Source organism: Gallus gallus, chromosome 10, assembly GCF_016699485.2.
Source record: "Gallus gallus isolate bGalGal1 chromosome 10, bGalGal1.mat.broiler.GRCg7b, whole genome shotgun sequence".
Lineage (NCBI taxonomy): Eukaryota > Metazoa > Chordata > Aves > Galliformes > Phasianidae > Gallus > Gallus gallus.
Window position 1 is genome coordinate 18,547,007 of NC_052541.1, and position 27,797 is coordinate 18,574,803.

General features: G+C 41.5%; 1 protein-coding gene and 1 long non-coding RNA gene across 5 annotated transcripts in view; one reads left to right on the forward strand and one right to left on the reverse strand.

Moving 5' to 3' along the window:
• Nucleotides 1-534: 534 nt before the first annotated feature.
• On the reverse strand, nucleotides 535-4,230 carry LCTL (lactase like). The gene is given in 7 exon segments (XM_040706977.1): nucleotides 535-822; nucleotides 1,553-1,752; nucleotides 1,918-2,192; nucleotides 2,519-2,680; nucleotides 2,773-2,827; nucleotides 3,505-3,588; nucleotides 4,126-4,230. Coding segments are annotated over 7 exon segments (1,056 nt in total). The 5' UTR covers nucleotides 4,216-4,230; the 3' UTR covers nucleotides 535-632.
• A 4,103-nt stretch (nucleotides 4,231-8,333) lies between these two features.
• LOC107054215 overlaps nucleotides 8,334-27,797 on the forward strand; it is a 56,570-nt gene continuing 37,106 nt past the window's right edge. For 2 of the 4 annotated variants that reach the window (XR_005862757.2, XR_006931087.1), the window contains exons 1-2: nucleotides 8,334-8,542; nucleotides 11,747-11,841. This is a non-coding gene — a long non-coding RNA (uncharacterized LOC107054215). Of the gene's footprint in view, nucleotides 8,543-10,337; nucleotides 10,614-11,122; nucleotides 11,238-11,746; nucleotides 11,842-27,797 lie in introns of those variants that run through there. The other 2 variants (XR_006931086.1, XR_006931085.1) reach the window with 2 other exon arrangements.

Genomic DNA, 27,797 nt, shown 5'->3' on the forward strand with positions numbered 1-27,797 from the left:
TATATGTTGATACCCGGTTGTGTGGTTGTATGAAGTAAACCTGGCTCCCTGTTAAAAAAAATTCTGGAGAGAAACATCCTGTAGTGTAAATCTGACATGGTAGTTGTCATCTTTGAGAAATCACTTCAGCTCTACTCCACACCTCAATAGTAAAGCATATATCATCTGAACTTGCAGCCGTGAAATAATTTAATGTTTAAGTGGTGCTCTTGGAATACTTGAATCCCTTTCCATTTTAAAATAGTGCTTATCTCTCTTCAAATAGCAGCTATGTGGTAATGACAAGTGAAATGATGAACAGATTGAAAACAGAATTTGCAAATAGCTTTTAATCACTTGAAATGTGTACTGGCAAGGTTAGAATCACTTCAATTGTAGCTAGCTATTCCACTTAACCATTTCTTAAATAACTGGAAACAAAATCTGCTGCTTAAAATTTATAGAAAATAATGCAGAAAGAAAATATATTTTGAGTTTTGTTAAAATTTCTAAATTGTATTTTGAGAATTGAGTAAAAAAAAATTAGAAGCAGGGCTGCACCCTTACAGTGGTGCAAAAGGAGGAATCTGTGGTAAGTATTCTACAATACAGCTGGCTTACTGTATTGTTTTTGTTAGACAAAAAGGAAGTGCTCAATTGTGCCATTTTAGCTGTGTTTTTTTTGGGAAGAACAGGAGTAGGACAATACTGGTGAGTATGCAGAGTGTGAAAATTGTAGGAAGAACAATTTCTGTCACCATTTCCATATGAGTAATCAAGGAATCTAAAATTTGAGAAATGAAGAGATTATAAGAAATGTCATTTTCAGCAGTACACTCATTGCTAAGTTAGAGGTAACGTAGGTTAAGAATTTATTTTTGAACACTTATGGCTAAAATTATTTTGTCAAATGTTGACATTGACATAAACAACAAAGAAAATGAACTGAACATTTTTTGTAGCTTTGTAAAGGCTGGAGCCAATCCATGGCATATTTCCTTTTTTCTGTGGTAAATTTGTGAAGGTATGTCAGTGTACAAAGGGCTGAACAAATTCTGCTTACCATCAATTTGCTTCAGTGCATAAAGTACCATATGGACAGTATATTCTGTACCATATGGAATTGATCCAGCAGTGAAATTTATCCAGCAGTGACCAGGCAGCATAAGCCATCATTTAGAGCTGTAAACAGAACACAGATTATTCTGTTGAACTTGTCTATGTTTCTATTCTTGGAAATATGGTTCTGCAGGTGTTTTGTTTCTGTAGCAGAAAGACTGCAGGATGGGGCAGGTGGAAGAGGAGGGGAATAGAAAAATGGCAAAGGAGAAAGTAATTGAGAACCTTTGAAAATGTTGTCTTTAGCTTGGAGGTGCTGTGATCTCCATCAGCATGGTTATTAGGTGCATTGTCTCCTTTCCATGGAAACTGGTGATATGTTACAGTGTGAAATCTTGTGTAGGCAACTGGGTTTATTGGCATGAGTACCTTTGGTCAGCTTCTGAATTCTTGTGAAATTTAGTAGTCTAGTTTGCTGTCCAATCCAATCTGTGCATATTTAATTCTCTGATACTATTTCTGATGCTGTTTTATTTCTGATGTAAATGGTAAGTTTTGAAAAAGGTGAAAAACTTTTTTCAAGTTACCTTTCAGTATCTCATTAATATATCCTTTCAGATACTCTATTCACCATTCATCACACAGCTGAGCACACTGCACCTTCTCAGAAACTCCGTTCTCTGTCACGTAAATGAGAGGGTTCCCGTACTGCGTCTGCAGACAAAGACATTTGTGGACTGGTTCACATAGATAAAATCATTCCCAGTTGAACTGGATGAAATATATAGGTGAAGTTGTTGAAAATCTGTCCTCATAGTAAAAGTGGAGCTCCTGCATGTAACCAGGCTTTCCGTTCACTTCATTTTACTCTGAAATCACCTTAATGAAGTTGAGTAATCTTCTGAATCCCCAGGGCACAGAATATAGCCACTCAGAGCCTGGCACTGGCCATTTAGGGTCCGCTAGTTCTGCCAAATCACGGTCAGTGTTGTAATTGGACCCTTGTAGGAAGGGAGAACTCTTCTGTATGGCGTAGCGAGTCGTGAAGTGACCTATTCCCAGGAAATCCGATGTGCCTTTTATGTAGCTTTTCTCTTGCGCAGAGAAAGTTGGTAACGTTGATGTCCCCAGGCCCTGCTGGGCACTCTTCCTCCCTATCAAAATAAATACAGGAAATGTATTTATGAATATCACAGAACCTTGTTTTCTTAAAATCAAGGTCAGTATATGCAGTTTTCCTGAACTTAGTTTTAGAGTTTACTTTCATTGCTTTCTCCACAAGATGAAACAATATTTCTTCCTTTTGATTTGCAGGAAGAACTTAGGTACGTAGTTCTGAGATGTCCCCCAGCTGCTGGGGAGATGTGTCGAGGCCATGTTGCTTAGCCTTGGCCTCATAGCTGATGGGCATGCTTGTTGGGTAGGGGCTACTCTACCATCATATAAGTGTGATTTGTTACAGTGTGTTACTGACGCTTACCTACATAATTCTTCATCACTTCTGGATAGTATCCTCTGTAAATTCGATTTGCAAACCACCCCAAATGAAACTGTACATATCTCTCAGCAGTGTCTATGTTTGCTTGGCTGTGTGGATCAACAGGTTCCCCCCAGTCACTTGTTACAGAAATTCCAACCATACCTTAAAAACAAAGTGATAATTCTGCAGTTTATGCATAATTGCTAAGCCTTTGATAGAAGTAGAAGTGTAATTACAGAATGAATGCTTATTACCATGCTGCTCACTGCGCCAGGTGGTGTTGTAGGAGTGCCATACCTTTGCATGAGTCTGCAAGAATACATAAAGAGTGTATGCACACCTTAACTGTTACATCGTAGGCAATGCTGGAAGATAGTGGAAAGGAGCTTTTGTATTAAGGTGTATCTGAGAATATTGCATCATTTCTTCTAAATATATCATGAAAGCTTTCAGTTCTTATAAAAACCACAAACATTTATGCAATACGCCTTCCTTAAATTCTTGGTAATGCTCATAGAGGTTACACACAGCATTCAGTATAGTGTCCTGTCCAGTATCTCGTCTTTGATGTCTTTGCCCAATTTATTGAAGTGAGTGAAAGTTTATTTCTATGAGTCACTGAAGTCACTCTGAAAAAGTGAGTTCATTTCACTAGACCAGGGTTTTACTCCTCATTTTTAGACTAACCTGGGCATTTTCTTACCCAACCAGTTTTACAGTATTTTTCAAAGGGACTTTTAAATTACAAGGAGTATTAAGTTGTTGCAACGAAGGGTTACGTCAAGCATCTCTCATTGTATGTGATACCTGAATATATGTTAGTGGTCTGAAATCAGGTTACCTCAGCTACTGAGTAAATTCGATATGCCAGTTGGAACTGGCATTGTTACAAAGCTGTATTTCTGTTTCAAGAGGAGGATGAAAAGCTTTATCGGTCTGCTAAAAATTCTCACTTCACACAATTTAAAATTCAATCTAAGTTTTACTTTAATTATATGGTGTGCTCCACATCCACTGAGCTTCAGTCCTGGTGCATGTTCTCCTCTTTCGTAACCTTTTTCAGTAACTGCCTAGACGTATACAGAATTAGTTATTATTTGAATAGCAGAGCTAAGAAATCTGCTAATATCCTAAATCCTAATATGGATTTAGACCATGCAGGTCTAAATCTCCCCATCCTCTCCAGGCCCCTTTTTCCTTCTCCTCCCCTTGGCTTCTGTCTGCTCTCATGCTGCTTGGCTGTAGCTTGTTGGAAGCAGCATGTTGCTGACCAGCCATAGCGAACTGACTGCCTGGTGTTATTCCACTGTGTAATGTCCTTCATGCATTTCAACTGCCTTTCTGGTTTCTGTGCCTATCTTCCCTCCAGCTGATGGTTTTTCAAAACTTTACTGGAATTTCATGGATCTTGAAATAGTGTCTTGGCTGGAACTGGCCACTGGGGTTTTGGGGCACAGTTATTAGCTACAGAGGACTATATCTGTCTATCTATCTATCCATCTATAATTTTACCTACAGTTCTTAATGTACTTTCCTGTAGTGTCCCTCCTGTAGAGTTTTGGGAGCAGAACCGTGCAATTGAAGTAAGGAAAGCATTGATAACTTACCCACCGGTTACTAAAAGTAATCCAGTGTTTCACATGATCACCAAACTTCTCAAAGCATAGGTTGGCATAATCATTAAAATAATTGATCATGCTTATATTTTGCCAGCCACCATACTTTTCTTGGAGAACTTGGAGAACCTTCAAAAATAAGAATATAAAGAATCAGTAGTGTTATCTGAAGTTCATTTTTTTACTAACAAAGGCTTTTTTTCTTTGGAGCTGCTGAAATATAAATAATACAGCAATGTATTTGAAATGCAAATGAATAGAAAGTGATTATAAGCACACTTAAAAGCATGCAGGCATCTCTAAGCATTTTTCTAACATGATGTAGTCCTTAGATGTAGGAACAAATGTCCTATCACAAACATTCACTTGAGACATTTCACCAGTTTTTCTGACCTGTGGCAGATCCCAGTGGTAGAGGCTGACAATGGGGATAATACTGCTCTCCAGAAGGCCATTAATTGTGTTGTTGTAGAACTGTATTCCTTTCTTATTCAAATGTTCTGCTGATTAAACACACAGAGAAGAAATTACCTGGACTGTTTTCCAAATTTTCAGTAATTTTCATACGATTACATACTGTCTGGAACTCCTTTGCTCCATTTTTCTGGCGCATGCCTTCAAAAATACAGTAGAGGAAGCAGCTATTCAAATAGTGAAAAAAAATAATTACTCAATTTAGATTGTAAGGCTGTTACAGTAAATCACCCCATTGACGCTCTTGTTCTGCAGGTGCTACGTTATCTTCTGCTCTGACTGATATATTTTCATTTCCCCACATCTCTGACTTACCTGGTGTTCTTCTCAGTGGCTGTGTCCCAGCTGAGAGGTTACCAGGGCGTTTAGAGTACATTTATTTTGGAATAATTGCACAGAATTAATCCAGCTTTCACAAAAGCTCAGGAGAAGCATCTAGTTGAAAGCAGCATTTAGTTGACTTACAGCCAAAATAAAACAGAACAGTCCTTTTGTATTCCCAGCCAGTGCTGCAGGAAAAGGTTTAGCTTAACCACACTAACCTTTTAGCAGTGAGATCTTTTCCACGGTAGGCAGCTTTTTGGGTGATATATACGTTCATAGATAATGGGACTTGCTCTTGAGCAAGGCATCTGTTGACCTTTTTCTCTTGGTGTAGTTGTCTATATCCAGATATTTGGTGGGGAGAGTTGAATAGATAATAGAGTTTTATTTTTACGTGGAATAATATTGCATCCAAGACTTAGAAGGCAGTCTTGAAAAATAATATGCTTTTTCATTTCTTTTATTTCTTGAGCAGTATTTCACGGTGATGCCTTTGCTAAAACACAGCTCTCCCAGTCAGTTCAGCTTGAGCTGTAGCTGCTTGTGCTTTTAGTCCAGCAGTTATCACTCAGTGCTCCCCATGGATTGTCCTCTGTTGCTATGTGTCAGTGAGTAAATCAGGCTTCTGTGCCTCCTTTTCCTTGCTTAGCTATCTGGGAAATGTTCTCATACCTAGAAAGCAGCATTAATGCAGGATGTGTGAGCCTTTTACCCATCCACCCTAAGGAAATGGATTCTGTAAGGAAAGGGGTGTGCAGAGGAAGCAGCTCTAAGGAGTTGGGTGATTTTTTTTCCTGCTGCAGCATCCATGTGGCTGCCCGACCCTGGGGCTTTCTGTGTGCGGGTGACTCATGACCTGGAACCTGCTTCTCAAGGCCTTTGGAGCTATACAGGCTGAGCGAATTCCTATTTATTTATTCACTTGCGCTTACGCTTTTTAAGCAGTACTGGTGCCCTCTTGTGGTCAGTTTCACGAATGAATTAACTTTGAAAGCATTTTCTGGTAGCCTAGAATAAATAATCCCATTGTAGATGTTACACTGCCTCCGATGGCAGAAGTAAAAAGCACATTTGAACTGCAGAGGGCATTTTGTCAGGAGCCCCTTGTTCGCCCGTACAGGCCACTTGCTACACTGCCTCCTGGTTAGGATGGACCACACTCAAGGTGTTGCTTGAAAACCAACCAGCTAACATGCTCTGGGAGTGATGATGCAAATAAAAGCCAGCACTGTGTACATAAACAGGCCTGCTGCAGAAGAGCTTGGTGCTTAAGGCACCTTCAGTACTTGCCATGCATTTGGCATGCATTCTCTCCTGCAGGAGGTGGGCAGGACAGTGTCTACAAGTCACTGCAGCGTTGTGTGATGCTGGAGATACTAGGATTATTGATGCTGTGCATTATCCATTTCTTGTTATATCACATTTACACATAAAACCATGCCAAAAATTAAGGCTCTGGCGTGCCAGGAGACAGATAGTTACAGTTCTTAGATCTGACAGACAGGTCACCCCTCTTAACAGGTGAGGAGCTGAAGCCCAGGGAGTCTGGGCAGAAATCACCCAGGGGCATCTATCAGAGCTAGGAGAGCTAGCAGAGCTGAGCACAGCCTGCTGCCTCCCTGCACAGCGCAGTGCATACAAGCCAGTTTGCTTCTTTAGAGGTGTGCTCACATGTCACTGAAGTCACTTGGCAAACTGTCACTGCCTTCAGTGGTCAGAAGAGCAAGCATTTAATGTGCATGAAACTATGATTCTTTCAAACTACATTTAGTAGTGGCTGCTAGAAACATAGTCCTGTTCTGCTCTGTGAGCTGGGCTTACATGAATTTTACATGAGTTTTCTTCTCTTACCACAATCTTATTCTGTGATGCTCTCTCCCAGTTTACTGAATTAAGGCTCAACTTTACAAAAAGAAAAAAAGAAAAAAAAAAAGTCATGAGATATTTACGTTGCTACAGCTTGGTCATTTTTTCCTCGTTTCATCTTGGAAAACTTTTATTAGCAGCAGTTTTAAAATGTGCCAGAAACACATCAAGGCTATAAAACGTTTTATTTTGTTTTATTGGGGAGTAAAAAGAATGTTAAAAAAATGTACACGGTGGAGGCTGTCCAAAATTGCCCTATGACTGCAGTAAAATAACCTGGAAAGTAGGTTATGCAACTGGCTTACTACAGGGTGCTGTGAAGCCAGCAGAAAGTCACGGCTGACGCTCAGTTCAGGCTTATCTGCAGTTTATTGTCTGCAGCCTGGAGCGGGGCCTCACCTTTAATGATGCAGGTATTTATGTGTTATCTTCCTGCAGACTTACTGTGTAACCAGATCACACCAACCTTTGCAAAAACCCCTCTATCAGAATCCAATCGATCCTTGCTCTCTCAGTTGATTTTCTATCTGTGCTAGACTTCATGTTGCAAAACCTCTCAACACCCAGAGACAGAGTCACCTGAAACAGTGGGTACCACTAAACTGCTCTTTGATTTTGCTTTTAGCCCTAAGGTCTTGTGCGTCCTGGTGATAAAGTAGAAGCTGTTCATAAGCTGTTCATAATTCCCTGACAGCTGTTCAGACAACCGGACCAAATTATCCTCGTACAACTGTAACTGTAACCCTCTCTCCTGATCTTTCATTCTTGCAATTGCACTCCCTCTCCAACCTTGAAAAGGCCTTTTCTGTCTCTCAGAGAAAAACGCTTTTTATTACAGAGCAACCAGAAAAACATGTCATTTTTCCAGTGTGTGGTCTACTGCAGCTACTCTGGAATACTGGAGATTTTTCAAAATCAAAACAAAACCCACTTACAATTGTTCTTGGAACAGGAATACTTGTATAACTGTACTCATATTTTTTCTGTGTTACAAAACGACTTTCATTACATTATATTAGCTGGTTTGGGAAAGTTTTGTCCATCACTCAACTGTACCAGTGGCCTGGACTTGCTTTTCAGAGAAAAATAGAAAATTGGAAGTAATTTAAATGAGGATGTCTTGCTTTACAATCAATCATGTAGCTTTGATTTGAAGCAGTTGGAGGAACATAGTTATTAGTAGAGATGTTCAGAACTGTTTCTTAGAATCGAATGCATTCAAATACAGAAAGGAGTGTTCAGAAGTGTGGGAGATGCATTTTATTGTCCATACAAAATGATCAAGAGCATGATGACCAGGCTTTTTCACTAAATGCCTGGTTTTGAACTCGAATATGTACATACAGATATATACACATGCAAGCCAGGCTTCCCCATTAACTTTAGAATAAAGATTGCCAACTTTTCCATATCTAGAACAATTTTTATTTCTATGTAAAAGCTTTTAGCCAGAATGATACGCTCATATTTGCTCTGCTCTTTACCCAGTAAAGCTTGGTGGACCTCACATTGCTGTGTGCTTTTTCTCCAGCTTCTCATACTTCCTGCTGACCTGATCTGCTGGCAAGCCTGCATCCCCTCAGAGTGCCAGGAGGCTCACCACCACTCCACCACTTCTAGGACATCTGGGATGCAGTGTGATGGCAGCATTGGCTGGCACCATCACCAACTGCAGAGAGACACCATGTTTTTTTATGGAAGATCTTGGGTTTGAAATGTGATCGCTGAAATGAGACCAAAATAGGTAACTATTAAATTTACACCATATTTATTTAGCAGTTCCTACACTAGCATGAAAGCCAACACTATTGTATTTTATGCCCATTGGTGACTCTAAGTAGCTGTTATGACTAAGCACTGGTTTTACTGGGATAATTTCTGGAAAACTTAATATATATGAGAATCTACCATCTCTGTTTTGCAAATAAAGATTGTAAGGATTGGGCAGGATGATGTAAAGTTGTACAGAACCATCAAATTTTAAAGGCCTTCTTCCAGTTTAAAACCATTTCTCCTTGTCTTGTTGCTATGTGCCCTTATAAAAAGTCCCACCCCAGCTTTCCTGTAAGCCCCCTTCAGGCATTGGAGGGCCACTATAATGTCCCTCTGGAGCCTTCTCTTCTCCAGCCTGAAAAGCCTCAGCTCTCTCAGCCTGTCATAAGCCCCAAAATATTATATTCTTAATAATATTTCTTGATGAATGTAGAGAGGTGCATGAATTTTTCCCTTTTGTGGAATGCTGTTCTCCCCCATGGAAAGAACTCATTAGATTTTGCATAGGTATATTCAAAGGTGCGTATTGGATTTTGAATGCCCAAGCTCAGTGGATGGTTGAAAATCCCAGCCTTGGTAGATAATAAATGACAGATGTTACAGATATTCCTGGGTACAATGAAGGTTAGTGAATTTGCTTCTAAAAATCAATTTTAATTTATCTTTTCCTGCTGACAGCTTCATACTAAGCATTGGCCTCTTTTTTTATGTGAACACTGAGATGCTGCTGCAGGCCACTACTGATTGGAATTTACTTGTTTTAGTTTAATTGCATGCTCTACCATCATCTGTTTGCAATCACAAAGAGGAAGCTTCTGAAGCTTGGGAATGAGAGAAAATGAAGTGTCTTGACAACTACAAAACACTGAGAATTCTTTTGGAGTTTTCCCATCACTGTGACTGTGAACAAAAAGTCACAGCTACTTTTTTTTTTCAAGTCCATCTTTACGCTGCACATGTAACATAAATAGAGAAAACAACTAGGAGTAGTGATAATTAATGAAGGTCTCCAAGCACTGAATAATTGATAATTAGTAAGAGTTCATGAATTGTTTTGTAAGAAATTGAGTTAGTTCATCATTCAATTTGTTGAGTTAGCTCATTAGCAAAACCATGCAATTGTTCTCTATGGATATTCAACTTGGCTTATGAAACATTCAGGTTCTGTGCTTCTGGCTGTCCAGCTACCAGCAGCTTTTACCTTCACTGATACTCTGGAAATTATGGCATTAGTCCTTTTCACATGCAGCAGGCAGACAGAAATTGCAAGGAAGTGGCACCGTAATAGCTGAAGGCAGACTAGTTCTGCTTCTGTTCGGATCTTGGGAGAAAAGCTGACAGCCAGGCCGAGCCTCTAGCTGAGCTCCACCGAGAGGCAGCATTGCACAGCATGGATGGGGCTGGGAGGGCCAGGGTAGTGCCAGGCACCGATCTCCAACACCCCGCAGACCACTGCAAGACGTGCGAGAACATACTAAATTCCTCTCTCTTTAATGGATTAATAAGAGATGGCAATGAAGCTTTAATATATGCTTAAAGTGAAATACCTGTCCCAGGACTTTGCTGCCCCACAGTCTCCCTTGTTTTGGGGACTGATCCAAAGCTAAGTCAGTGGAAAGTCTCTAGTGAATTACAGCATCGCTTGGATGAGGCTCTGAAAGCCTGTGTCACTTTGTCATATAAAGGGTTAAAATTTAGAGAGCTTTTAGTTTTATTTTTTCTTTATTTTAGGCAGTGAAAGGGGTAATAATGGAAATAATTAATTGAAACATTGCTATGAATCAGAAAATGTACTCATTGAAGTTACAAAAAAAAAAAAAAGCTGAGATTAATAAAGCTCAGAAAAGCATAAGGAGATGTAATTAGAAACTTTACAAGATTCCGGTTTTAAACTTGACCAGATGTTAGCAGTAAGATGATTATATTCTGCAATTTGTGCACTATATAGCCGTGGCAAATGTTACATCACCTGAGGCATATGGATGAAGTGACCTTGACTTCTGTTTCCCAGTGTATTAGCAAGTGTCTGTGCATTCCTTTGGGTGAGCAAATCATTGGGCTCAGCTGAGAGCATCAGGTGGCTCGCGGGTAGAAATGATTTCCAGGCTCTCAGTCAGGCTGAGGAAATGGGTGCTTCTAAGCAGAGCTGAATGCTGGTATCAGACCTATGATTTTCTGTGGTAGTGTGTTAGTTTTAGTGATAATATCTGCAAAAATGGAACCTCAGCCAGCTTTCAGTGCAGTGCTCAGAGTGTGTCTATTTTCAGAGAGAAAGTATAATTTGTTGTGCTGCTATACTCAGTCCTCCTTAAATTTTCCATCTATAAAATAAGGCTGAAAATACAGCCTTCCTTCCAGAGAGACCTAACTGTGAAATGCCATGTGATCCTCCTGCTAGAACAGCAAAATAGTCGCATCAATCTCTTTGAGGATGTGGTAATTTAAATCTCCTGGCTGTGTTTATACAACACTTAGCGTTAGCAAGGTCTGTGTCTGCAGAGGAAGCTCCCTGATGCTGTTACAACATTGGAGGCGTAGAACTAGCACTGCTGAAGAGTAGTTGTGGGTGGAGGGGGTGTACTGACAATTGAGACTGTAGCACCAACTTCTGCCTTTATAAAATCAGAGGCCTTGCATTAAACTGGAGGATGTTACAGGCAGACAACGTATGTACTGAATTAAGTATGTTCTTTTAAAAACAGCATCAGGACAGTAATAGCTCTGTTAAGAGATTTTTTTTTAACTTTTTTTTTACTTCAAAATAGCTTTTCATTAAAGGAAACTGTAACTAACAAGTCTGTCTTGACCAAGCTCAGGTTGTAGGAGGGCCAGTTTTTCAGGTTGCTGCGTCCTAAGATAATAATGGTGGTATTTCAAAAGTTGTTGCTAAGTGATGCCTGAAGTCATGTTTGTTAGCTTTCTTTTTACTACATCAAATCAAAAAGGATGTTATTTGTGGTCATTGCTGAAGTATTTGAATTTGAAGTAATCCAAGCTAACTTAACGCATTAAAAAAAATAAATAAAGCTACATTCTTTACAACGAATCTTCTGGTTATGCCAAAAACACAAATTCCAGAATACATTTGTAATAATAATAATGCTAAAGCCTCCAGGCATGCCAAATTTCCAGTCTTGTGGATATAAACTGTAAGCTTTGTGCATTTTTCTTTCAGCCGTCAGATTCTCTTCTCTGAAGAGAGTATCACTGAGGAACAGCTTGAGATAAGCACTGTGAACCAAAAGAGAGATCCTGATGGCTGTCAGATCAGTAAGTCGGGTTTTTTTCCTTAAATATTTCTAACATCTGCTCTTTTCTTTAAGAGTATAATGTAAAACAAGCAGTATGACATAGGGAATCATAACTTGATTTATCTGAAAGAGAGGTTGTGCAGGTGGGATTGCAGGCTTGCATAAACTTGAAATTTGTATTTCTCAAAACGTTTTCATACTGGTGGAACTTGAAGTAACTTTTTTTTTTCTGTGGGGATAACTTCTAAAGAAGAATTACTTGATTTGTAGCTTAGATCCAAATCAAAAGGTTGGATGTAAATTGTCTTGTCTGCAAGAAGAGTGATTATATGGTCTCTGGATTATTTATTTAAAACTTTGCTGATGGATGATTAACTGCTGGAAAAACAACACCAAAACAATTCAAAGCATTAGTGTTGTTTTCTTCAAACAATCCTACAAACAAAGTTGTTCCAGTATTTTTGGTAGCAGACATGATTGCTTTTTGGTTTTGGGTGTATGTATGTAATCATATGCACCTACAATTACACTTGTAAATAAGAGGGTATGTAAATAAAAGTAGGGATTGATTTGATTTTATTTTTCTTCAAATTACATATGTTAAAGTGAATCTTCCAAATTCACATAAACTATGAATGATTATATTCTAGCCCTACAGTACTACATTGCTTAGCCCCAGACTAGGCCTTGCTTGTTATTTGACCAGTGATCTTAGAAGGAAGTGCTGTAAACCACAGCAAATGAGGTTTGGAAATGCTGTGGATGACCCTGAAAGGAAACACATGGTTTCTCAAACACAAAACTTGTGTCAGTTGAAGTTTTGGAGCTCTCTCTCAGAGAATGGGGTTTTGTTACCATTGGTTTGCTAAAAACAAGAATATATTATACACTATATTGCATTCAGATGATCTCATACTAATCAAAGCAATCTTGTGGGTCCTCTGATTCTGATTAAGCACTTATGCTAAGGGACCCATGCTACCATCCTGCCTCGTTGGCAGGGGTTTTGTCATGAGACATTTGTTACGTTTTTGTAGCAAGTACTTCTCGATAAGTGTTATATTAAAACCCACAAGGATATGAATAATCCTGTATTCAGTGAAGAGTTTAAACTGCACGCTATAAATAAAACCCAGGCCACACATCGATTCCAAAAGGTAAAAAAAGAAATCCTGAATAGCTCTGTTCATCCTGCCCACTGAAGGGGTGAGGCCATGGGGGAAAGTATATTTTAATTGTACAATGCGGGAGAAGTGAATTAGGACTGCACAAGGCAACCTTAATTCTGGAGTTTCCAGCCTGTGAATACTTGACTTTTCAACTTTAACATAGGTGGATGGGGAAGTTGTTATTATTTTTGTTTTATTTGTCATTCTACAGCTAATTTGCATTTGAAAGTACTTGGTGTTTTAAAAGTTATTCTGCTGGTACATTCCATCTACTCAGTCTCAACTACTAGTTCTTAAACTGAGCTAGGAATGAGAAATTCTCCCTTAAAAGGATTATTTCTCTCATTGTGAAGTGAAGCTCTTAGCTGCCATCTTCATTTCTTTCTGGTCATAAAACTCTAGCCATCAGACAAAGATCAGTGAGTCTCTAAAAATGAATAGGCGCCCCAAGGAAAACTGAATAGCCTCCAAAGCAATTGTATCGAAGTGACATCAGCGCTCAGATATTTTCTTCTTGGCTATTCCAACAACTTTCAGTCAATAACAGGCAGTAGAGCCAGTACATGCTGACTCTCTTTATTGCTCCCCCACTGGGAACATGTCTCTTTGTAAGAGATCTGCTGAAAGTGGTAGATCCAAAAAACTAAACAACTTTGTCCTGTATTGAAGGACTTGCCTTCAAAGTCTGTGGAACGTTGTGTTGTCCTTCAGCCAGGGCTTGCTTAGTGATGCCATGCTGAAATGCAGCATTGTAATCCAGCAAGCTGCTGCTGCTTGTTAAAATCTGACTACTGGTTATCAGCTTGGATGTCATCTTTGATGGATCTGGAAGCTTAAGATACCTTTTAAGGGTTGTATGGTCAACCTGAGAATCACTCCTGACTTTGCTACTGACACGTTTGGTGAATCTGCAAAAGTTATTACATCTGTTGTGTTCAGTGTGGGTTATCATGATCTCTACTTTATAGTGCTGTAAGACTTTGAGATGAAAAATGACCTTTAGAGTTTAAGTATTTTAGCACTAAGTATTACTGGTAACTCTCTAAACTCGTTAATTCCTTTGGCACCACCTAAAGGAATTCTGGCACTATAATCCCTGCTTTACAAATAGTGAGTGGATGCACTGTGCAGGGTAAGAGCTTGCTTAATGTGTTCTTAATGTATGAGAGTGGGATAGGAACTGAGGAACACAGAGGTGATGTTGAGCTGGGATGTTTTAGCTACGCTTTCGTTCTCCTGAATTGTGCCTTCTGGGGAGAAAGTAGCTGTCCTCAGCCTTCCCCCATCTCCTTACTAATGTCTTTCCATGTAGAAATAATATTTGGAATGTGACATCGTGCCTTCTGAAGTGGTTTCCATCTTGCTGTCCTCCTAAGAGAACTTTAACCTTTTTTGAATGATCATGTTCAGCTACATAAAATCTCAAATCCATAAAAAAACAAGTCCCCTTGTATTTATATACACCACAGCAAAATGTACCATTAAGGAGAAAACATTGCTTCACTGTGACTCTCGGAATTTATTGGCTATTAGAAGTCTTACAGTATGTGGCTCACAGTTTAGAACTCTGATTTCAAGCTTAATGTGGTCAGGAAATATAAAAATACATTTATTTATGTCATCTACTAAAAATCTCAACCTATGTTACTGCTAGTCTAACCAAATCTATGTTTATGTTGGAGATGAATGATCGGTTTGTAGCTGCCTATGTTTGTAGCCAGATTGAATGGAATGATTCTGCAGCAGAACTGTGATTTTTATTTTTTTTCAGATTTATTTTCCTTTTTTTTTTTTTTCATTGAATTTACTGCATGTCCCAGCTACTTCCTTCCTCCCAGAGCTCACTGCCTGATTTTCAAGGGCATTACTGCTGTCTGACTCCTATCAAGGTCCGTATGTAGAGTGATGTGAGTGATGTGACTTACTGAGTTGTTCAAGGGCATCAAAATTCAGGCAGGTATTTCTTTCCTACTGATACCTGTTTGCTGTTGCAAGCTTGGATTTGATCTGCTCTTCCACGTCTTCACATCAGCAGCTACTTTGGCTGATGTTTGCATAAGCTTGGTTTGTTACTAATACCTAAGAAAATAGCTTTGAGTATAATTTCTGCTCAGACATTTGACAACCACAAGTTCACACAGGACGTGAGATCCCATTCTATCCCTCCTGCAATAGGTGGTAAAGGAGAAACTGCCAGAATAGCTGCCAGAGGAGAAAGATAATCAGGGGTGAGACATCTTCCTGGAAGACACAGGCTTTTTGGTGTATGACGTGCTGTTGTCCTGAACTGCCTCAAAACGTCAGTGAGATGATGCACCATAAGGTGCTTTCCACTTTGAAATCTAATCTCGGTCTTTAATCAGATGTAATGTCTAATATTAGATAAAATGTTATAGGAAGAAACCTTGTACAAACTTCATCTTGTAAAAAGGCACCTAAATAAGTGCCTTGTGGTCTTTTTCAATCTGTAAGCACCTACAATTTTCCAGTGAAGTGGGTTATGTCTCTGCAGCAAATGGTGTGCTTCTGACACTGAGCCTTTTCTGCCTCTTGTTACACTGACCCCAAATCCAGCTGGTTCTGTGGCCCCCAGGCTGGACAGAGCTGTCCTGCACTGTGAGCACCACGTGCCTTCCTGTAACACGGACAAAGAGTTCTTGTATCACTTTTCCAGTCCAGGGTCCCCTGGTAAACAATTTGCTGGAGGACATTTCCCTGTTGATCTGAAGAGACATATTTGAGTAAGCCGTATCAGGCAACCTGCAGCAGCTTCCCTTCTGCTACCTTCTTTCATTGAGCTTTATTTTTGCTTTTGGTGCACTGGGACTCTTCTTGGGATGAAATAATACACACAGTGATCTCAATTGACCTTTCATGTACCATAAGAAACAGGTCTGACTCCCCCGAGCCATGCGTGCAGGGGTTTTTGATGTAATTTCCTGGAACAGGTACAGCTGAGACACTTTCATTGCTGTGACTGACTGAGCAACGGGCAAACCTTTTTGGCACCGACACACTTAACCTTTTTGTTCAGTAGATTTCCCATCCTGTGTAGGTGGACAATGAATACTAATATGATGCAAATTATTTCCTTTTAAAATGTGAAGGCTCCCTGATTAAAAACATACTGTCCAGGAACTCTGGGTTTGTTCTATTCCCACTGAACAGAACGCCCTTGTTGCCTTTGACTTTAGTGACTGCAGGATCAAACTTTGAGTTTCAAGTAGGCTGCATTTTTTTTTTTTTTTTGTATGAAACTGTAGTTGAATTACCACCTTAGTATAAGAATACAGACAAAGAAAACAAAACAGGAGGATCTGGGGAGAAAGCACAGAGAATGGAAAAATAGTGTTAAATTGCTTGAGTCTCTCTTGCTTGAGAGAGTCCAGAATTATGCTGGAAAATCGGACACTGAGATCAGTTGAAGGCATTATGGGACTTCTTTTGATGAATGCAGGAATAGCACTGATGAAAAGCTAAAATACTGTGCCTAGGAGAATGCTGGAACTTCCATTACTTCTTGCTTTGATGTACTCTGAAATGCATTGTGAACCATGCAGCTACTTTCCTCGTCACTGGGGAAGCTGCATCTTAGGATTCTTCATCCAATGAGGAAAAAATGCTCTAAGTGTCTTTCTTTGCATTTTCTGTATGTATTGCTCTTCCCTTCATATGCAGAGACTCTTAAAACAACACTGATCTGTGTTACACAGTGGAAAATGAGCGTTCAGAGTTGGGCAGTTATTTTGTCAACTGATATTTAATTCAGCTTAGAACAAGGTTAGATAAAAAAGCATCATACCAATCATATATTTCAGGAATTAGAGCACTCATTACTGAAATTCGGGTATACTCTTCTCCTCATTTGTATTTATTAAAATATATTCTAAAATTATGGGAGAACCTTGGTCATTCTAACAAAAACATTTAATAAATATTTTCTAATCAAGATATTTTTGTAAGTGTCATTACACAGCAATCATGTTAGACTAGTGGGGCCATAAACGCGTACAAAGCATCTACCAGTGCAATCCTGGTGACAGATTTGGAGTCTGGGTGGCTTAAAGGAACTGCTTTGTTTGCTGCAGGAATGCAGCCATCTTTGGGGTAGAACTTGCAGTTGTTTGCATTAGGGTTAGTAGTCCATTCACATATATTCTCAGCTCCTCAGGCCATCCTCTGAATGCATATAGTGTATATAAAAAAAAACACAAAACCAACCTCAAAACAACCAACAAGCCAACATAAAATCAGTAATTTGAATAGGACGAGGCCTTGTTTGTGAGTGTGCATGAAAGCAAACAAGCCAGCAGTAATGCCCACCAAGCAATTCCATTTAGAAAACTGTGGGAGTGCTATAATACAAGGCTATCATACCAGCAGAAGCAGAGGGTGTGTTGCTCTGAATGTGCTTTCTGTGGAGTAATCCACTTTATGAAAGTTCTTTGACTTCTCTAGTGGCTGCTGTGTAGGTTGGCTGTAAAGCAATTGAGGTCTCCTGGGCTCCTTTGCCTTGTCCTGCCACAGAAATCTCATCTGAGCAGCACTGGTTTGGGAAAGGAGCCATAAAAGAAAAAAAGAACAGGCTCCTTTTGTAGCTAATAACTTCCTTTAATTGGTAATTAAGCTGCCTGCTACTTATAAATGTCAATAAAGGTCAAAATATTTAGAAGCAGAATCATTTTAGTGGCTTCCCATTTCTCATTGCATAAGCTGCCTGCTCAGACCACACACACACACACACACACACACACACACATTTGAAGATAGTTAAGGTTTCAGAGCCCTCGTCTTCCCACCAACTTCTTATATAAAGCAGCCCAGAAGGGGACAGAACAGCTTTAGTCAATAGGAGGGAGGATGTGAATCGAGTCTACTGGGTGAGCATTCCTCACATTTTGGAATACCACCGCAGGCGCTGGGGCTGAATCAGACAAGGAGTGGCCAGATGGTGCTCTCATTTACTCTTTAATTCAGGGAAAGGGGGTTGCATCTGATCCATGCGCAAAATAATTTCAGAAAAAGCTGCCTGGTAAAAGATTAAATACCAATTGCAGCTTGAAAATGAGAATTGGTATAAATCCCAGTGGTTCAATCAAGCAGAGGAAAATAGAGGGATCTTGGTTTTGCTTTGCCCTGAGTTAACATGTATGAATGCTTATTTTCACTGCATGATTTTGCTTATTTTGTGAGCAGATTCATCTCACTGAAGTTAATCAGTTTACAAGGGGGCAAGAGAGGGGACATATGGCTTTGAAGAGTGCTGAGAATGCACCCCAGAAGGATCTTTGATCTTTTAATGGTATTTTGTTTTTTAAAGTGTGTGTGTCTTCCAGGGCTTGATATTTTGGAAATTAGGGGCAACAGAGCCTAGACTTCTCTGTTATACTTCTAGGATATCATCTCCTTTTAATGATTTCCTGAAATATTTTCAAGCTCCTCAGAGTCTAACTTAATGTTTCCATGAACTTGCCATCACTTCACTATCACTTGTAGGTGATAGTGCATTTCTGTATGTGCAATTACATACATATGTATATAAGAAAACAAGCTTTGTGCTGACATCAAGGCACACCTAATTCCTGCCTCTCACTGCACTGCATCTAGCACCATATATCAGTGCATACCCAGCTCTCCATGACCCCATGTTCCTCAGCGACTGCCAAGTTTTGTTGTCTCATTCATGGCAGGTATCTCAATTTGGCCCCCTGCTCTCTCCTGCAATGCTGTGTGCCTAATGTGTTGCACATGATGGGACTGTCCCTGGAAGGAAAGGAGCAGAATGAGTAGCTTGGTGACAGAGTGGTTGTTCTGTTCTTTAGGAAGATACCAGCTGATTACAGATCTCTGATCCTTAGAAGAAAATGGGAAATCTGAAGTCTTCCATATTTCAATCCTTCATGACCAAGGGCTCCGTAAGGATTTTACCCATTGAATCTCTCTGGCTGCTGGGGGCCATTCAGTACTGCGTTGTTGAACCTGCAGGAGGAGACCAACTGACCTCTTTGCTCATCAGGCAGGGTTAGGAGAGAGCAGATCCTCTGCTCTTTCCTTCCTTCCAGATGAGTTGATGACACTGATTAGGGTACAGACTGTGCCACTCATCTCAGTTCACTTCTGGGAGCATCAGACTGGATAGCTGGGGGAATGACCTGGGCGTTGTTTGAGTGTTGGCACATTCATCCTGCCTGGGAAGTTCCCGTTTGACCCACCTGTCTCAGCCAGGCACAGCTATAGTTAGAAGCAAAGATTTCATGCAGTCTTGTGTGTAAATAATAATGCCAGCCAGGCCCAATCTCCCTCACATTATGTATTTTCTTAGGATAAATCTATTTACTAGCTGCAGTGTGATGCGTGCTATTGGTTATCTAATAAAGCATTGCTGGCTTTACATAGAAATGTGCTTATGCCATCAAATCAACAGAACAGGGAAGCACAAGGCAGTCATGCTGTATGTGAGTCTTGCTTGCTTGTTTGCTCTCTGTCACACATTTTCTGCAAAGATTTTAAGGAAATAATTGTGGAGAGTTACATTACGTATCCAACTGCTAGCTTTCAAAAAGCAAAAATGCCGTCCAAGTCATGAGATTGTCTTAAAGGCCATAACCTTAAAACAGATAAGAGTACTTTCAAAACTTGTTTGCTTTGTACACTGAGCCACTGGACTGTTCTTACCTACTATCTTTCAAAGTGCAATTGTGACAGTGAGGAATGCATTATTAAGAGAATGGAAAGCCTGAAAACAGCGCCCTGAAAATCCATTTTGTGATTTCAGAAGCTTCTAATTTGCTAGTAAAACGTATAATAAACCTAGAAGAGCAACATGTTTGCCTATCATATTAGAAAAATAATATACATTTTGATATTGAAGAAACAAATGTGAATTAAATTGTATTTTGAGAGTTGTATTCAACTGATACTTCAGGTATCATCTATATACCTTTACTACAGCAGATCTACATCCTAAGATCTCATGGTGCAGTGTAGAGAGTCCTCCAAAACCATTTTTTCCCAAGAGTTCTAATTACAGCCTGGTCCTGCAGGTCACTGTGTTGGCACAAAGGCACTGAGCTTCAGCAGTGGGTGAGTGGTGCTTCCATCACATGCCTTCAGTAACGGTGCCGAGGGCTGTAGAGCTCTCAGCTGGCTGTTCTTCAGTTTGTATTGTTTCCTCCATCATAAATTCTCCCATAGTTTGGCTGGGGGTGGTATTGTGTGTGTGCATCTTGTTTACAGCCAAATATATACAAATGAAGATAAACACTGAAGTAGTTTAAACTTTCATTTTCATCTTACAATTTCTGTAACGCAATTAGGGTTTGTACTGATGATACTGATAAAGCTCCTCCCCAGGAAGATGCAGCTCTGTACCAAGCAGCCAGCGAGTGCCAGGCTACCAGACGCTACCGGGCAGTCTGTCTGTCTGCGCCTCTCCGTCTGCCCCCATCCATCCCAGTGTCCCACATCATTTCAGCTAATAGAATTTGCAGATGCTTGGAGGAGAAATAGAGGAATGGAAAGGGCGAGTTATTTCTTACATCATGATCCTGTGTTTATCTTCAGTGAGACTGGAGGAAGAAGGAAAAGAGGGAAAGGAAGAGAAAGCAGGGGAGATGAAAACACAGAGCAAAGGAAAAAATATCAGGAGGAGGGGAAAAAAAGTTCTCAAATTTAATCTGAGTATGGTTATCATAACCATACTCAATGTTCTGTATATTTCTGTGTATATATGTAAGAAGCAGTGAGTGAGAAAGAATATATGTACAGAACTTCTATCCCTACCACATTTGTTTCTTCTTTGGCTGGGACTTCCCAGGTGGAAATGTTTCATTGGCACAGAGCATGCAGCCCATCTCCTTAGCTGGTCAGATAGATGTGATCTGCAGCAGATGCTCTGCACGTACCCCCCTGCCCAGATTGGTGTGTGTCAGTGAGGCATCGTGCAGTGTGGCTGCAGGAACCATGCTGCTGGGTGCTTGCAGGCCCTGGCATGTGGCTGCAGCTTTCATGTTCCATCCAGACAAAGCCTGTGCTCATGAAGGAGGAGGTAGCCATGCTTTGCAGGGTGTGTGTAAGGCACACACCTGCCAAAGACAAGTTGAGATTGCTGCCTAGTGACACGCGGAATGCAGCAGGTGTAGTGTCCATAAACATGCATTCAAAGAGTTCTTGTTTCTGCCCAGTTCATCTGCTCAGTGCCTGTGAATCCTTGACTTGTACCAGGCAATGGAGTGCAACAAAAAGAAGTTAGAAGGCACAAAGGAGGGAGCTCTCTGTGTTAAGGACTTACAGGTACACCGCTGAGGGCTGGGATGCAGCAGGCTGCCTGCCTGCCTGCCTGGGAACCCTTGCATGGACCGAGAGCGTTCCCTGCTTTGTCTGCCCAAAGCCATCTCCTGGCTGTGCCGTAAGGTTCTGTTTAGCCCTGGCTGTGGCAGGCCCTGTGGAAACACTTGTGATCACTCGTTAGGAATTCTTTCCACAGTTTCTCTCCCTTCTAATTCACATAAATGGTAAATCACTGCTGTCAATTATGTAACCCTGCGCATCGGCAGCGTGCTCAGCTCTCGCATAACACTGCGCAGTGACAGCTACAGTCAACCAAGAAATGGTGCTGCACATTTTCCTATACAGTTTCCCAGCACCGAGTGTATGATTTAGATTCCTTCGCCTCTGAAGTACTCCTCTGGGTGTCCTTTAGTATTGCATTATATTACTCATGATGCATAGCCGATTCCATTGCTTCCATTTACTTTAGCAATGATAAATGTCAGAAACTGTATGAGAAGTTTATAAATTTGAAGTGCTTTGCAGGCAACTGTTACACAGAGAAATTTGCAAACTGTTTGTTACTGGTGAAGCTGAAGGTCATGGAAAAAATCACTTCCAGAAGGTTGGTTAGTAAGTTTCAGAATTGGGTAAAATGTGTGAATTCTTTATGAATAAGGAGGATATTGCTGTCAGGATTTTCCCTTCTGCAGTAAGCAATTACGCGCAGTTAGTATTTAAAACCAGTTTCAAGAATTTAGCAAGACAAGAAACTCTGAAACTGAGAAGCTTCCAACTCAGCTTCTTTCAGTGCAGTGCTCTCACAATGAGGTGTGATGTTCCCCAAAGCTCCCTGTTCAGTGGCAGGAGCCAGCAGTGCTGCAGCAGGGGGCTCTGAGCATCCCGGCACAGATGATGTGTGTTTATCAAAACGAACTATTTAGACAGTTGAACTGAAGCCATGCTTTGGTCAGGCTGGTGTTAATGCACGGCTGCGTCACCCCTTCCTTGTTTTCCTAGCGTGGCAGTGCGGAGCGAGCTGTGCGTTGTGGTCTGGCAGAACTTCCTTCACCAGGAGTGATTTGGGCAGTCTGCTCTCTCCCACTCCCTCTGGTTGTTCACCAGCTGTGGATGAGCCACACTGTAGGATGGAAAGAGGTCTTCCGGCCTGCTGACTCCGCTGCTGCAAGTGGTAAACAACAGTGGGGAAGTGGGAGGACAAAGGAAAGTGGGCAAGTAAAGAAAGCTGCACAGAACGATCCTGCTCTCTCCATTTCCCACAAGCAGTGAGGTAAAACGTTCAGTGAGAGGAATATGAGACGCTGGCTTTACTACACAGAAATATCCATCCCCATCTGGGGATGGAACACGCTCTGCCCAGGGGTGTGCATTCCTGTTTCATCGTTGCTGAGGAAGGCTAACCCGTCCTGCCATCCTCCTAGAGCGCACAGTACGTGAAATCAGTGCTGAGGCAGCAGGACTTGCCCAGGCAGCAGCACTTGTTCAGGGGGTTCAACATCGGCGCTTGTGTGTGAACCGGGTACCTGTGTTCAGCTTTCACAGTGGCTTTTCTTTGCCTTTGAGAAAACTGCTGGTGTGGGGTTAACACCTCACCACTTGTTCTGAAGTGCCAGGCTAATGATTCCAGCTTCTCTGGAAGTGACGGGCAGACATTGTGCGGTGCTTTCTGAAGCCAGATCCCTGCAGAGGTGACTTCAGCTGGCTGTGCTCCTCCTGAGGTGGGCTCCTCCTGGCCCAAACGGCAGCAGTCATACAGCAAAGTAGTGCTGCACAGCACAGGCGCACTGAATTAGTGACCAACGAGCGCTGCAAGTTCTCCTGGCCTGACCCCTTCTGCTCTGATAAGCCACTTGCTTTGAGGTAACGGGACCACTGTAAAGGAAGCCCCAAGGCCAAGAAACATGCAGCACGGATGTGTGGTGGCACCACACATGGCTGCACCGATGCAAAGGCAGCTTTAGCCCAGGGTTCTGCTGCAGGCATGTTATTTTTATGAGGCTTTGACATTTTACTTGCCTCCACTTGGTGTTAGTGGGGAGAGGTGGGAGCTCCAGCAGTGAAATGCGGGCAAACAGAACAATGTGCAGAGGCTCACTAACAGCAAGATGCATTCAGACCAATTGCAAGCTGCTAGCTGTCCATGCAAAGGCTGCAAGTGCCTCAGAAGTGAATCCACGGTGAGATGACAGGCTGCAATTGTCCCAGCCCTCAAAGCTGTGTCTGTGAAAGCATGTGAATGATAGACAGTGTGAAGATCTTTGAAAATCTGTAGCAAAAAATCAAGCATGGCTGCTCCTATCAGATCCATATGGCATCTGGGAGAGCTGTGCAAAAATACTCATCCAAACTTTCTGTTGCTCACAGATTATGCTTAGATTATATACATTGTCCCTATTGTGCACTGTAGGGGATGGTTTCTTTCATGTGCCAGCATCTTATGGCTTTCATTTGTTCACAGACCTCCCACTAAGTGACTGCTGATTGAAAACTTTTTTACTTTCTTGCCAGGTTTAGCAAAAAGGGCTTGGTGTGCGTAGTGCCTTTGATCTATCTAGGATGAACATTTTCATTGAAAGAGGTGGATGAGTCATTCTATATTTGTCATGGAGCTATCTTGGAATACCTCCGGGTTTGCTTTTTCAAGCGCTTTATATTTTTCTGCATGTGGCTATAAATATTTTGCTCTGTGAGAAGCACGAAGCTCTTTTTTGGAAATGAAAGAGCCCTATTCCAAATAGGAAAAACACACTTAGCTAAGGTTTGTGCAGTGCATATTTAGTGGTAGAAGGTGCTGTGTTGGCCCTGCCTTGCTTTTCAATACAATATCCTGCAGTGTGAAATGAATGGCCATATTTAGAGGTATCTGGAAGTGATGACTGATGTTTGGAGAAGTTACAAGGCTTTTCCTTTTCCACATGAACTCTCCAACCTGGCATTTCCACAGCAGTGAAATGCTTCTGGGGCTGAGATCATCTGATTATTATTTCCTGTGTCATGTGCTGAATTTATTATTTTGTTGAATATTACAAACGTATTTGTAAGTTGCCTGAGTTTTGGATTCTTCAGCAAAGTTCACTGGCATAATAGGGATATTGGACTGGCAAAAATAACTGTTGTTTTTTTTTTTTTTTCTTCTTGGGGAATATTTATAGTTGTGATTAGTGAATGAAAGCCCCAAAGAGGGGGGAGGAGGAGGAGAAGTGGGAGGAAGATTCATTGAAAATGTTTCTCTGATATTCTGCCAACATATAGAGTCAGTTCAGGAGAAAAATGAAATCTGTGTTTTTGTTCTGCAAAGTGGTAAAGGCCAGGAATCCGGACACTTCATTTGCTTCAGTGTCCAATTTTTTTTTTTCTCTCTTCTTTGGAAAAAGTGAACACACTTGTGCTAATCGAGGATTATTCTGGGCACAGCAGCACTGCAGCGTTGTTACTGGGAACTGCAGTAGGTCAATAATGGGTTCATTGCCACAGAAATATTTTCATACGTAGCTTTTATCTTTTTATACCTCTAAAAACCAAAGCAGAACAGATACTAAAATGTAGTAGAAGCTCCTCATACATGCATCTTTGCCCCTGTTGACACTAAAATGTATGTGCGCTTCCTGCAAGACCAGTAACTATGAAATAAGAACACAAGTGATAGTGAGAGACTTCACATACCTAGGTAATATCATTTTAAGATGGTTAAGAAAGTCTGCAGAAGTGATTCCAATGCCACACAGGTCCCTCGAGCTGCCTTGTATGCTGCTTATGCTGCTCAGAGCGAGGCCTGTTCTGATCAGGGCTCTTCTTTTGCCTTCTTAACTTTGTTTAAAAACAAAGAAAAGTAAAACAAAACAAAACACAAATCTTTGGCACCTGGACTCTCGTGATTCCTCTCTTTGTCACGCTGGCTGTATTTCTTCCTCACTTGTTTGGGAATGTTGCATGGTGTTCAGGTCTTCATTAAGGGAGATTTTGTCCTTTGGCTTTTCCTACACATGATTACACAGTAGCCATCCGTTTCCAACATCTGTGTTTATTAAAACCTTCCCAGTAATTCAATGCGGAAAGGAACCATCCACGTTTCCTCCAAGTTCTGCTGAAGATGCTGTTTTTCTATGTGATGAATTGGTTAAAGATGATACAGCTGAGATGTTTGCTGTTAGCTACATCCCTAAAATTACTACTGGTGGAAATGGAGGTGGGGTGGGCAGGCAGTGCCTCTCCAGGACACTGAGTGCACCTCTCACCTCACAAGGTCAGCTTCTGGTCAGTCAGAAAGTGCTGCCTTGAACTCCTATGGGTGCTGCAGTATGATCTGTTGTGCATTTCTTATGGGCTGAATTCCCAGCTGAGTTTGTATTGCATAGCAGAAGAACTGTGAGGTTTCTATGAAAGACCTGCAGGAACAGCCTGTTGTCCTTCAGACATCCAGCTTCATCTTTTACCTACCATGTTTCCTGATTGCTTTAGTTTTATTTATTATTTGTTTCTGTTGGGATTGGGAGTGGGCAGGCGTGAAGCAATGGGGTGTCAGAGGTGCTTTCCTTCTGCTCTCTGGGCCTGCACAGACAGTATCTTGGGCAGACGCAAGGATGTGGCTCTCTCAGTACTGAGGAACTGGAACTGGTTTTGGAGATGATAATTATTTGACTCCAAAATTGCACAAAGACTTACGATTCAGGAGCTGGTCACCACGCAGTCCTGCTTAGGTCAGCTGGCATCAGATCCCAGCCTGTGACTCTTCTTCTGGGCTGAAAGCTCTGCACCTCCAGTTCTTCTGGCTCACACTCACCAATGAAGGAAAGAAACAAACTTAACTACAGACCCAAACATGTCCATGTGAGTTGTCCATATATCTGTTACCTGGTATCAGGATGCCACAGGTTTGCCCCTGTGTAGTCTTAAAAAATATTATCGTTTGTATTCAGAAAAATAGCAACAGCCACTTAAATGTGGCAGTTAGCTTCCAGTGACCACTGTCAAGACTGTCATTTGTGAGGGTGGCGTGCAGTCAAGCACTGCAGCTGTAGGTGTGTTAGCAACTCCTGCTTGTTCAGCCACTACAAGCCAGGCACCAGTACAGCTTGTGATCTGGAACTCAGACACTGGAAGTGCAGAGGGTCTGAGGGCTTTTTGCTGGGATCAGCAGAGAATGGACTTTGATATGTGACTGAGTGAAAGAGTGGTCTTGGGGTGAGGGCATTGAGCTGTATATTGAGAGACCCAGGTTCAGTTTCTGATTTGTGGGCAAAGGATTTCTTCTTTCTGACAGTTATTTCCCCATCCGTGAGACTGCATTTTGTTACCGAGGACAGAGAAGTTTCATAAAAATGAGGAAATTTTTTGCTTTTCCCCATGCAGACTATTGAGGGCAGTATATCTTAATCTTCAGCTTTCTGAAGCTCCCATTTTCCTGAAATGAGTAGTCCTGAATCTGAAGTTTCCTGGGTATTGACAAAAACACTGTGCTCAGTTTCTCCTCTGAAGTAGAAAGAAATCAGCAGGAAAAAAGGCTCAGGCCCTGCTTGGGAGGGTAGCTTAGAGATGTTATCTATCTCTCTTTAAGCTCAATTGCTGGGATTTTTATAACATTGTTTTTCCTTTCTTCTCATTTGTGTTTTACATACAAGTCCTGGTATTTTGGTTTAGCCCACTAAATGAGGCTGCTTTGAATGCCTTAATTTTTCCTGCCTGCTGCAAACCAGGCTTTTCCCCAGCATCAATTATCCTGCAGGGAACTGCGTATGTAAAACCACACCAAAAAGTTTGAAGCCCATAGAAATGCATTTTCCTTTCCTATAAAAGACTGCATTCTTCTGTGACTGTTGTGTTGGGGTCACCTTGTTTTTCACAGTCGCTGGTGACTAAGTGGGGCAGAGGGACTCTCCTTCGTATCATATTCTGCCTCGTGGTAGTCACGCTGGCAGCAGTAGGAGCTTTAGTGGTTGCCACTGAGAAGAGCTGCCTAGAGCTTGCATGGAGCTTCTTGTTCTTATTCATGGCATGGAAACACAATCTGGAGTTACAGCTATGACAAATTAAGTGTGCAGCCCTCTCTTCCAATAAGCACTGCACTAACAGATTCTAGAGAGAAAATTTCTCCAAGAACTGACTTCTAGCACTCTAAAGAAAGCCTGCCTGACATTTCTGAGCAGGTTCAGCTGGCTTGGTGGAGGGCTCACCAGCTTCTGCTGCCAGCAGTGGATACAGCTGAGGAAGGCACAGCTTCTCCTTACTGTCCTTACAGCCGCTGCCTGCAGCTGGTGGCTGCACGGTGTTGGACGTGGGATGGGCTCAGCCCATCAGCCTGCCCTGCCCACTGCCAGCCACCCAGCTCGAGTACCTCAGGTGATGACATCTGCCAGTCAGCACTCTGAAGGACACACTTTCCTGTGCTTGCCAAAGCTCCCTCTGAACGAGGCACCCGTGGCAGAGCATGGCAGCATCGGTCTCAGGGCCCCAGCTGCTCATACACCGAGGCTGTAAAGTTCTCTCTCTGATGCACCCTTGTAATCGTATCAGTTTTTCT